Raw genomic sequence first — 12,575 nt, forward strand, 5'->3', positions numbered from 1 at the left:
CAGGCATTAGTAGACAGTGAGCAGTGTCAACTAATTTAGTGCCACTGCTTTCTCGGCTGGAAGAGGTGTTTGCCACAGCTTAAGGCGAATCAGAAAAAGCATTTTTCTTCACTGGAGAAACGTAACAGATCAGTTCTTTATTGTTCAGAGGTGATGTCTCTTTTACATTTGCACACTCACTCACAGATAACAAACAGTGCACATTAACACAAGGAAAAAAAGTTCATGATCGCTAGTCACAAACAAGCGAAAAAAATCATGTTATATTGGTGGGGGCTTCAGATGAAAAATGGCTCCTACCGCTTAGTCATTATTGCCAAAAACAACAATGACACCAGCCGCTTAGTCACTCATGAAAAGAACACCTTTGTGGGAGAACAAATACATATCTCGAAAGAAGCATCCTGATAAATATTTCGGTGTTGCCAACACGCGAAAAAAACAATTTACAAAGTATTAGGCTTTCAGTTGCTTTATAAAATTTTGAGCGTTGTTTTTTTTGTGTGCGACAAACTTAACACCGTGCTAGCCATAAGGGACTTTTATTTTTCATGCATATTTCCACGGATCAACGTATTCACTTGCGAAATTTTTAATATGGCCCTTCCAATATTAAAAGCTTGCGCTACTTCATTTTTGTCTCTCCTGTGAAGGCCGGGAGAATTGGACCCTACAACAAATAAATTTTGCTAAAAGGGTCATAATTCTGCTCGCTAATCTGGATAAAATTCCCGTAAGCTCTGTTCGACTGAAGTTAGGAAACAAAATTCAGGAAACCAGGAAGGAGGCACGCTGTGCGTAGCGAAGCATCGCGAGAATCTCACAGGGTTTAACAACAGCGTGGTGCCTGCAATTCCCCGTGTGCGGGGTAGAGGCGCCCATTAGGAACAAACACAAAGCACGGCAGTCAGACAGGTGCTTGAAGTGCATTGTCTGAGGGAAAATGTTATAGCCTTCGTACAGGATATGCCTTGAACAACAAGCTAAAATAGAATGAATTTCTTCGCTGTCTACGTCACTGAGGATGAAAAAGAGAGCCTTGCATCATGAAGGTTAATGCTTACGGCAGGTTGAAGTTTCAGTTCCACCTCACCTTTAAGCGTGAAACAAATGAATGCGGGGACGATCTGTTAACCGGATCGGCATCGGAATGAACAAAACTTGACAGTGTAACAACTTATTCGCGCCTTTCGAAATTTAATCTTAAAAAAGAAAACAAGGGCTATCGCGTTGGACACCTCCTTCCTAATTAAACATTGTTTGTTTTCGTGTTTCTTTCGGAATGATTTAAACGTTCGAGTTGCTGATGACCAGACATAAACATGGGCAAAAAATTAAGGAGAGTTTTCATACTACTAGGGTGGCCGATTTCCAATTAATAAACGGCAAGCGCTGCAGCCTCTTTGATTGAAAGTAAATATTCAAGACAGGTGGTGTACTGGAGTACGAGGACGAAACTGAGCATGGTGGATTTCTTGAAGTTTGTTACGCGTCACGTAATGTAAAATTTAAGCTGCGTAGGCTGTTAGCGATATTTGCATTTGCAGTGGTCTGTCATTGAGGCCCAGTGTTGTCAGATTTCTGCCGGAACAGTCATGACTGCCCTTAAAACGTTTGCTCACATCCGAAAATGTACTATCGGGGACAAATGTAACCACGACGCGTGAGCGCAGTCGTTGAAGCTATTAGACAGTTTTAGCAGAGCGTATTTGCGCCTCCGCTCCGCTCACGGTTCCCGCGCACCCTAACCGGAGCGTTGGCCATTCGATTTCTTTTTAGCTGAGCGGAAACGAAGCGAACTGCACAAAGAGCCCCCTGGCGTTGAAATGTGAAACTAGGCAAAAGAAAAAAGAGTAACTTTATTTTCCATCGTACTATAAAGGCATATTTTTGCACGTAAACATTTTATAACATGTAAGGTAATATGCACATACTGTTTTTTAGCAGACGTTTTTTGTTTTTGTTAACGAGCACAGTTGCGAGCCAGCGCCTAGCGTGAGAAGGCCTAGCGTGAGCCGCGCTCGTCTCGCCGTTCCGCGCTCCGCTGGGACTCCGCGCGAGCGGAACGGAAGGGCCGGTCCGCTCGCGCGCTCCCGTCTGACCGTTGGGCGCATGCGCAGTAGCGCTCCCGCTAGCCGGCTTACCGGAGCGGAGGCGCAAATACGCTCTGCTAAAACTAATATTCCCTATCTCTAGACAGGACTCCGTGAAAGGCGAGTTCATGTGATTTATGAGGTGGTATTTAAGTGAGATGTTAATTGGCCAACTTTTCACCTGCTTGCGTAGGTTCCTTTTCACGTGCCCGTGAAACGTTTTTCTCCGAGAGTACATCTGGTGCTCACGGCAAGCGGTCTTTCTTCCGGTCTGCAGTTTCCATCAACTACAGCCAGCTGCTACAAAGGCGATGAAGGCCGTTGTATTCCCCTTTCTAGGAAACCTTTAAAAAAATCATAAAAGCAAGCACTGACTTCCCCAGAGAATACTCTCAGTCCGGAGGTTGAATGTATTGCGACAAAGTGAAATAGACGTTATGGTAAGTTCAGACTCAAATAATAAGAATCGCCTACACCCCTGTCCTTACCGGAGACAGCTTCGAGACATGATAGCCATAAGTCAGTTGTATTTTCTTGGACTGAAAACCCAAATTGTGTTTTTTTTTTCTAGTTCTCGCAGCTTCCTTAACTTGGCACTGAGGCGTGCTCTCTAGACAGTTTGAGAACAAATCGAGGCGATTCATAAATACGTACCTCCTCCCTCCTAGTGCTTTCAAAAGTTCTCGAGCCCGTCCTTGCGTTGAGTAATAAGGAGTTTTGCACAATATCGTACTCATAACTGGAACCTTAATTCGGGATGTCTTTTTGGCAGTTGATTTCAACGCAACTTATTGTTTCGCGCTTACGGTAGCGCGTGGAAATTTTAATATGTTATCAAGGCCAAAACGCCTAAATATTTCAGTTTTTCACTTGTGCACCCACCTTTCGGTTCTTAGCTTGACCACTTTTATCACGAGAGAAAAGCGCCCTCTTAGTCCGGCAGAGAACTTAAATCCGCTTCCCAGTGCTCACAACAAGCGCGCCAAATTGTTTCCGCAATTGTAAAGCCTCGAGTGCATTATAGATATCGGCACGACACGCGCCGCGCCCTTGCACGCTTCAGACTCGTTGGCACGAACGGAGAGGCGACAAACGGTGCGCGGTCTCAGCGCAGTAAGGACCGAGGAGCTGCGTCGTCCATCATAGCTCCAGCAGGGCGAGGCAGATGAGCAGGCTGGAGAAGAAGGGCGCCAGCACGCACATTCCCTCGTTGGACGCTGCGGGGGAGAGAAGACAAGGGTGCTCAGCGACGGCGTCCAATCAAATCAGTTTTTTTCTCCCTTTGCACAATACACAAGGATGGAGCAGCGCGAAAAGCTGCTGCTGCTGCCGCAGCTTGACGAGGTGACTGCCCCAACAAAGGAAGAGGAGAATTGTCTCCTTGAAGGGCGACTGAAGAGGTGTCAGAATTCGATAAGCTTAATGGGGCCGAATGTAGGAAACTTGCAGGTACCAAATGCGAAGCCTTTTTCTCTAACATTATAACTGCTGACGTAATCGTCGAATAAAGTAGCGTAGGCTATCAGCCTTCTCGACCGCGCACAGCGCCAGGAAGAGGTTGCAGTGATGACGCAATATACGGGGGCGCTGCCTTTACAGAGAAAAAATGCTCGCTTGAAGAAAACCAAGGCCGCCGAAGGTACAGCCCACGAAGGGTTGTTTCGGTGACATCGGCGGACGCACGACACCGTGTGGGTGGAGGCAGCGACAGATGGAAATTCCGGCAACAATGACGTCGTCAAGAGTTCTTTCGCACTTTTCCGAAGCATTCAGAAGAAGCCTGAACGTCGTCAATACGTTAATTTGCGACTAAATTGCGATTTTAAATGCTAGTAAGAAGCTACTTGTCATGTATCACCTAGAAACCACACGCACACTGGGATCAATGATAGCCTAGAATTCTTGAAAAGTATTTTAGGGCGCCGCGGTGGCTCAGTGGTTATGGCGCTCGGCTGCTCACCCGAAAGACGCGGGTTCGATCCCGGTCGCGGCGGTCGAATTTCGATGGTGGCGAAACTCTAGAGGCCCATGTACTGTGCGGTGTCAGGGCACGCTAATGAACCCCAGGTGGTCGAAATTTCCGGAGCCCTCCACTGCGGCGTCCCTCATAGCCTGAGTTGCTTTGGGGCGTTAAACACCCATAAACCAAACCAATCAAAAATCATTTCAGCTTCCCTTTGAAAACCGATCAAAATAAAGCACTAATAGGTATCACCAGAAATAAAATAGCATTGAAAGCTCTAATGAACAGAATGAAAAGCATCGCACTTAGTACAAGGTGCTGGCTGACTAAATTCATACTGTTATGACAATGACATCGCAAGAACACACGCTTCAACTATTTTAGGCAATTGCGCAATATCAACAAACTGAAGAGCATAATTCTTGCGGAGAAATGGAAGGTTAAAGTTTAATGATTGAAGGGCATAGTTGTTGGGCAGGGGGGTGTGGGTTGATATGTTGCACACTTCTGGATGACGTGTGCTATGGACAACACTTTTCTCCTATTTGAAGATGTTGTGGTAGTAATTATTCCTATTTTTTACATGTGCCAAGCACGTAACATCAAGCCGGTACTTATACAAATGACGAACCTTAATGTCTGTAAAACTTTTGAAAAGTTGTGGTGGTAATCATACAGTGCGCCAGCTATTATTCTCATTACTTTCTTCTGGTATAGCTATCATTTGCTCAAGATTGTCTCGTTGTTGTTGTCCATGCTTAACGAACATCCGTGAATTGAAGAAAGATTAGCGAGTTGTACTGGAGCGGCTTAGTGTTTTGAGGAGACACATGCCTAAATTTGTTTATTATGCTAAACTTTCGTAAACTCTCTTGTAGGTTTCATTAATATGTTGATCCCAAGTTTTGTCGCTGGAAAAGTGAACACTGATAGCCTTCATGCTCCCTCCTACATCAGATGGCTCTTTCTAAACGTAACTTTAGGCGGGGAAGCGCATGTGTTTTTTGTGTGGAGGGGGGGGGGGGGGGGGCATAATGAGATTGCCTTAGTTGCTTCTATATTTTCAATTAATGAATTTCCTTTCACCCATAGAGTGAATAGCTGCAGTGGCTGATCAGAAACCTTTTTTTTATGTCGCGGGTTGTTTCGTCTGTGATCTATAAACTTGTGTCGTCAACATGGCATATCAAAGAAGCATGTGGGTGCGGAAATAAGTTGTGCTAATCATTTATACACAATCAGATCAAAGGTTGCTCTGTTTTTGTGCCTTTAATGTCAGAAAAGAATTTACGAATTGATACAAACAGCTTATGCTCACTCATCTGAGAAGCTAGTAACCCATAAGTGACACCATGTGTACCGTATGCCCTCAGTTTAACAGGGCGGCATGACAGCCCCGCCTTGTGTGTGTGTATATATATATATATATATATATATATATATATATATATATATATATATATATATATATATATATATATATATATATATATATATATATATATATATATATACATTCCAAGTGTTAATGCATTGTGTAATTGCGCACAAAAATTTTAAATGATTTGCTTTTGCATCAATAACGCTGCTCGGTTGATAGATGCTTGCAAACATGTGCTGAGAGTCATACAATACTAAATGTTCAATAAGCTAAGTTGATGATCTCGGGTGCATCAGCTTCTCCATTCTCTTAGAAAAATAGGTGATATAGAGATGGGCTACCATTTTTCATGATCTTTTTGATCATCTGGCATTGCCTGGGTAAAAATATGTGTGTCAATGGGCCTTGCATGATTTCCACTATGTACCTAACAAGGTACATTTCAAAAGTCCTATCATCGCGCAAGCTCCTGTTATTGCGGAAACGATCTCGTCTTCATAACGTTGAACACAAGAACACAGTACTTGTGTTTGGTGAAATATCTTTAGTGCTCGCTCTTTTCCTTCCAATAAAATACCTGAAAATGGAAATTAGTTCACCAAGAATTTAGTGAAGAGAATTGCTGGACTGCATTCCAGAACTTTCATACCGTCATGAGAGGTCTACTAAATTTTATTAGAACCACAGACGCGACACAGCGCAGCATCAAGATTCTTCGAGGTTAAGTCAGATCACTCAGTATCATGCATTAATAAGAGTAGTAGTCTGATTTAGGGTTACGGAGTATGTTAACAAGTTTATTTCGATAACATTTATGGTCAGTAAACACATTTTTATCTTTAGTTTCAGTGCACTTTTCAAAAACATGGGTCTTGTTATCTTTTTTCTGAATGATAATCTTGGTTTTTTTCATATGTATATCATAACGAGCTCCTAATTTATTTAGCCTTATCTTCTCAACAGCTTAACGAGGGTCTCCTTTCTGGCAGTATTGATTCCATAGGAAGCATAAGAGGTTCTCGCGCAGTTGCTGCTCTCATCATTCAATCACGTTTCATGTGACAGTCGTGGTAATGCATCGTCCGCCGCTATGAATGAGGATGGCATCAGTGAACGCTGTCAAAGTTAATTCGCACGCAACATTAATAACCTAGAAAACAGAAGACTGAACATCACCTCCGTAGTTCAGTTGATAGAGTACCGTACGCGAAATTCGGAGATCGTGGGTTCGCATCCAACCGGCAGCATGTGGTTGTTTTGTCTTCTGCCATAAGAAATTATCTTTCAGCCATAAAAAGATTACACTTGTGATTTCCCATCTATTAACCCCACGAATTAAGGAAAGGCTTTGGTTTCCGTGTCTGTTGGCTTCCTTTATAACTTCGTCATCCCCGACTTTCGAATTCCCCTCTGCCCCAACGTGGCCTACCTCGGACCAGCTGATGGGCCAGCTGGCTTTGGTGACGCTGGCGCAAGATATTCTAGACGCTCAGTGGTTGTGTTGCAAGAAAATTTTCTCTCTCTATTTTTCTAAATCTGTTTAGCTGCTGGACTGTTATAAAATAAAAATTTCCGATATAAGCAGCATTTACTGTGGTCAGAAAACTTTCGTAGGCCTCCTCAGTGTCTGTTATTCCAGATATATACTATGTGGCCATGTAAAGGCTCCCAAGGATTTCTTTAAAACACTCTAAATTTATTAATTGTTGACCGTTTAGTGCAAAAATTTTGCGTACAGCTTTCAGGAAAAAAAAAGCATAAATAAATTAACGGAAGAATGCATTTGCCAGCGTCTACAGAAAAGCAGTAAAGGAATGCAGGAAATGCAATGGCATTAACATTGGGAAATGCAAGGTGCAAAGGAGATGAGGAGCTTCACAATGCAGGAAGTGTATGCGATAATTATTAATGCGCTGTGGGACTTGTAGCGAAAAGGAGAGCTGGAGGACCTGCAGGAAGCAGGTATGAATTAATGCAATTTTGGACATCGGGCTTATATCACGCCTCGACTGTGCACTCAGAGGAGACTATATTTTCTCTCCTTTCGATCAATACCCACGCGTATTACAAGGAGTGCAGATTTAGAGAGCGTCGCTCATCGTCTCTCACTGACCGTCGTCGCCGTCGGTGGACGCCCTGAGGCCGGACATGGTGCGGTGCTTGTTCTTGATGCTCGCCTCAGCGCTGCTCGTGTTGAGGACGTGCGACAGGGTGACGGTGCAGCGCAGGTGCATGCGTTCCTCCTCGAAGTGTTCCGGCCGCACCGTGAACCGGAGGCCCAGGGACGCCGCGTACCTCGGATACCTCTGCAGCTCGTAGCGCACAAGGTACTCTGGACGGGCCTGTCACGTGGGAGACGCATCAAGCCAAGCTCGAACGTTGCTCACTTGTCTTAAAACGTGAGCTCCGATACCTCCTGAGCTCCTTACGAGAGCTGCCGATGTCAGCGCGGCCTGTACCGGTGCTGAACATTTGAGGGCGTCTGGCCGACGCTTTGTATAGCGAAATGCATGGCTTGAATAATTATCGTGGCTTTTCGGCTCATGACTTCTGCGGTTGGGGTCGTTAAGTAAAGTAATACGACCTATTTCTGCCAGCTTGCTATTGTCCTAAGCGCCCTACCTGATTATGATGTTTTTGCATGCTATTGCATGGTGGCGCACTGTCTGCGACGCGCTGCTGACGCCTACGAGTTCGCAAGTGCCGTTCCCAGCCGCGGGGGACTCATATCAATCGCAGGGAAACACAAAAATAATCTTAGCTGAGGTTCTTAGTGGACAGTAAAGAGCTCCGGGATACTGGATGGAGCTTGCCATGAATCACTCCATTACTGTGTTTCATACAGCCCGAGTTACGATACCAGCCTTAAACGTTTATTGAGAAAAGATGAGACTACAAGAAGGAAATGCGTGAAATGAAGTGTTTTGCTTAACTTTCAAGTTTATTTAATACATAAGATTCGTAGATACATATGAATAGAGTACGAAAAGAAATACCATAGTGAAACCCTGTACCTTGACCTCTTGAACTCAGCAAATTAAATTTAAATAAATGCACCAGCGGTAACATAGCATTTGTACACAGAAATGTTTAGGACAGATTACAACAAATATAATAACATAACAAAAGGCAGGGCTAACAAACAAAGATGAAAATAAAGAATAACCCAAGTCGAGATAATATCGAACAGAACGTGAACAGCCTGTGTCGAAACGCGCGAACACAGAGAAGCACAAAAGACGAGGAAACAGACTCGTGCTTGCCTGTGTTCGCGCTGTTCGATACAGAATGCTTAATCAACAGGCCGGCGAAAACGTCCTGGAACATTCACAAGTGACATCATTGCGGAAGTGAGGAAAAAGCGATCAATAATAAGAAACTAACAACAGACCACTAATATAGAGTGTGTAGCGCTATTACAAATTTAAAAAAATCTACAATAATAATTTTTCAAGTAGACATCATTTGCCGAGTGAGTACGGAATATTTCATTAGGTGGAAGCATTAGATCATGAAGAATAAAAGATCAATATGAGTGCTTAAACATATGTAGAGAACAACATGAATTATTGTCCAGAGGAATGTTATTCCATGGTTTGATTGATGCGAATCCTACTGCGAAGATACCGCACTTGGTGCGAATTGTTGGCGGTAGGAAGTTACTTCTTGACACACATCTAAAAACATTGGGATTATTAACATCTTGGCGATTATATGTCCTACATTTTCGGAAAAAATTTTGAAGATTAGAAACTGTAAGATACTGTTACTGAAATATTGAAGGTAATGGTAAATTCTTTTGACATGCAGCAGAATCATTCTTTTAAAGTGTTTCCAATGATCGCATCGAATAGTTCAGGCTGCCATAAAAAACCAATTGGGAATGATTTTGAAGATAGCAAAAAAATATTACAAAAAATTCAAGGCTGCCGTCGGGTGACATGAAGATATATTGATTGTTATTGTAGTGAAATCTTACAATATATGAAAAATTGCGTTCATCAATGGTTTCCCGTTCAGAAATGCTTTTGTCCAGAATTGCTGTTTATGTGAACTGGAGAAGATAATGGTCATTAACAAAACGATATACAAAAATGCCTAAATTAGACATGATTAGTTGGGAAAAGGGAAGAATACTTACTTGCGTAAAAATATAGAAATATTGGCACCATATGGACTAAATGTAATAAATACGTAGGGCATGGTTTTATAAGTGTTGTAGCGGTGCGATATGCGAATTAACTGTAAGACCCCAGTAGTAATGCAATAATTAAGTTGACTATGAATGAGGGCGTAGTATAGTGTTGTCGAAAAACGAAAGCAATGTCGTGCCTTTAAGAGCACCCTAATGCCATATGCAGTTTTCTTCCGAAGAAGAGCAACATGAATCTGAAACTTGCTGAGTCTTTAGCAATGAAGGCGAAGTGCAGCATAAATCAACGGGAAGTATTATTTTCGTATTGTAATCTTTTATAAATTATCCTTGCAACTCATTATGTTCGCTCACACAAGAATTGAGGTATTACTCATGTATACTTGGGAGCGAATGTGAGCCTGCACAAGGCAATTTAAAGTGATCCTAAACTATTTACGTACCAAATAATTCGCCTGTATGCCTAACTAGCACAAGCTCTGAAACTGTGGGCACGCAGCGGTGTTTTCTTGCTACAAAATATTTTTACGCACAATATAACTTGCACAAGAACGACAACAGTATTTCATACCCAGCAACATCGTCTTCTTCATAAAAACGCTTCTTAAAATTCAATTCCATGGCAGACAAGGAACCTTACACAGGAAACACACTGACCTCTTTATCGTTAATGAACCACATGAGCTCCGGAGGTGTATCGTACTCCGCGGACCGACAGGTCAGGTTCACCAGGTCATTCATCCGGTACTTGGGCAAACCTCCTTCGATGACGGGGCTGTCGGGACTGGTCTCTGCGTGCGTCACCCCGAGATCAGTGCAGTTAAGGACGACAAATCTCAGAAGAAAAATGACGTGCAACAAAGTGCGAAGACGCAATGAAATTCAAAAGCGAAACACATCACATCTAAAAAGGAGAGCGTCGTGTAGCAGTGTCTTTTTTTTCTGCGTGACGACGGTCTTTGTTTTAACATATGGGGATCTGCCTAGAAGAGCCGCATGTAATCTGGACATGGAAGGATTCAGCGAGAGCACATTCGTTATTCCCGATTCCAGAAATAACGAAGGCGTAAGGTTTTTTTTTATAGAAGTGTTGTAACAATAATTTATCAGCACCAGCTTGCGCACGTGCAGCTACGATATGATATCGGCCACATCGCGTGTTATATCAACAAAAATATTGGTAAATGTGCGTCTAGGCGGCACAAGAGGGACCGAATCCACGAAACAATTCTCTTTGGAACCAGTTCGCTTTGAAGTAGAAAATGAAAATAATAATAATAATTGGTTTTTGGGGAAAGGAAATGGCGCAGCATCTGTCTCATATATCGTCGGACACCTGAACCGCGCCGTAAGGGAAGGGATAAAGGAGGGAGTGAAAGAAAGGAAGAAACAGGTGCCGGAGTGGAGGGCTCCGGAATAATTTCGACCACCTGGGGATCTTTATGTGCACTGACATATAATATAATTGGTTTTGAGGGGAAAGGAAATGGCGCAGTATCTGTCTCATATATCGTTGGACACCTGAACCGCGCCGTAAGGGAAGGGTAAAGGAGGGAGTGAAAGAAGAAAGGACACTGACATCGCACAGAATGAAAATTGCATTTGGGGGAAAGCAAATGGCGCAGTACCTGTCTCACACATCGGCGGACACCTGAACCGCACCGTAAGGGAAGGAATAAAGAAGGGAGAGAAAGAAGAAAGGAAGAAAGAGATGCGATAGTGGAGGTCTCCAGAATAATTTCGAACTCCTGGGGAACTTTAACGTGCACTGACATCGCACAGCACACGGGCGCCTTAGCGTTTCGCCTCCATCGAAATGCAGCGACCGCGGTCGGGTTCAAACCAGGGAACTCCAGATGAGTAGCCGAGCCCTCTAACCACTGAGCCATAGCGGCGGGTTGTTCGCTTTGCCGCTACGTCATTTTGACGTAGCCATGGGTGGGGGCGAACCTTGTGGGATGACCGGGGGGGGGGGGGGGGGGGGAACCGCGGCCAGTCGGCGATGACGACCTGCCACGGTGGCTCAGTGGTTAGGGCGCTCGGCTACTGATCCGGTGGTGGTGGTAGTGGTTTTATTAAAAATAATAGTAAAAAGGAAGGAAAATATTTTTGCTAGCCCCGGCATCTGCCATTGATACCGAAGCACCTGAGCTGGGGCAGCGGAAATAAAGGATAGCAGGCAGAATGGAGAAATGAAATAAAAGAGGTGAGGGGACAGGAAGAGAGGATAGGGGTAGAAGTAATATGTACAAACTATTTACACAATAAGAAATGTGTCCAGGTTGTGCGCGTGATTAGTTCATTCTAGAGGAATTAAATCACACACGCGCACAGCATTGTGTTGGTTACAACTGGAGTGGGGCGTCCAGTTATTACTCGTTCAAGGTAGAACTCGCGGAGCGTTCGGTCACTGCGTGTAACTAACTACCTGACAGAGAACAGACGGGACGTCAAGCCCGTGTGTTCGAGGAATGCACAGAGGCTCACCAAAGTTCGCTCACGAGTGCTCGCACTGCCCTGCGGCCACAATAGCGCCTTGATGGAGTCTGGTAGTATGCCCTGCGCCCTATAGGCCGCGAGCATATCGCGACGAGCATCGGCGAACGGGGTACAGTGAAGGAGCAGGTGTTCTAATGTTTCCACTGCACCGCATCCGTCACACACATCACTCGTCGCGATTCCGTGACGCACCCGTCGTTCCCCGGGCCACACGCAGCCAATGGAGTTCTCGGGCTCGAACCCGACCGCGGCGGCTGCGTTATTATGGAGTAAAAACGCTCAGGCGCCCGTGTGCTGTGCGACGTCAGTGCACGTTAAAGATCCCCAGGTGGTCGAAATTATTCCGGAGCCCTCCACTACGGCACCTCTTCTTCCTTTCTTCTTTCACTCCCTCCTTTATCTCTTCCCCTATGGCGCGGTTCAGGTGTCCAACGATATATGAGACAGATACTGCGCCATTTCCTTTCCGCCAAAACCAATTATTAT

At 44.3% G+C, this 12,575-nt stretch overlaps 1 protein-coding gene across 1 annotated transcript in view; it reads right to left on the reverse strand.

Moving 5' to 3' along the window:
- Window positions 1-418: 418 nt before the first annotated feature.
- Window positions 419-12,575, reverse strand: part of LOC144136182 (uncharacterized) — a 173,890-nt gene continuing 161,733 nt past the window's right edge. The window contains exons 6-8 of the mRNA XM_077668251.1: window positions 10,248-10,381; window positions 7,551-7,779; window positions 419-3,310 (exon numbers count right to left, since the gene is read on the reverse strand). Of these exons, the coding sequence (XP_077524377.1) occupies window positions 3,234-3,310; window positions 7,551-7,779; window positions 10,248-10,381 (440 nt within the window). The 3' untranslated portion in view covers window positions 419-3,233. The remainder of the gene's footprint in view (window positions 3,311-7,550; window positions 7,780-10,247; window positions 10,382-12,575) is intronic.

Source organism: Amblyomma americanum, chromosome 6 (assembly GCF_052857255.1).
Source record: "Amblyomma americanum isolate KBUSLIRL-KWMA chromosome 6, ASM5285725v1, whole genome shotgun sequence".
NCBI lineage: Eukaryota > Metazoa > Arthropoda > Arachnida > Ixodida > Ixodidae > Amblyomma > Amblyomma americanum.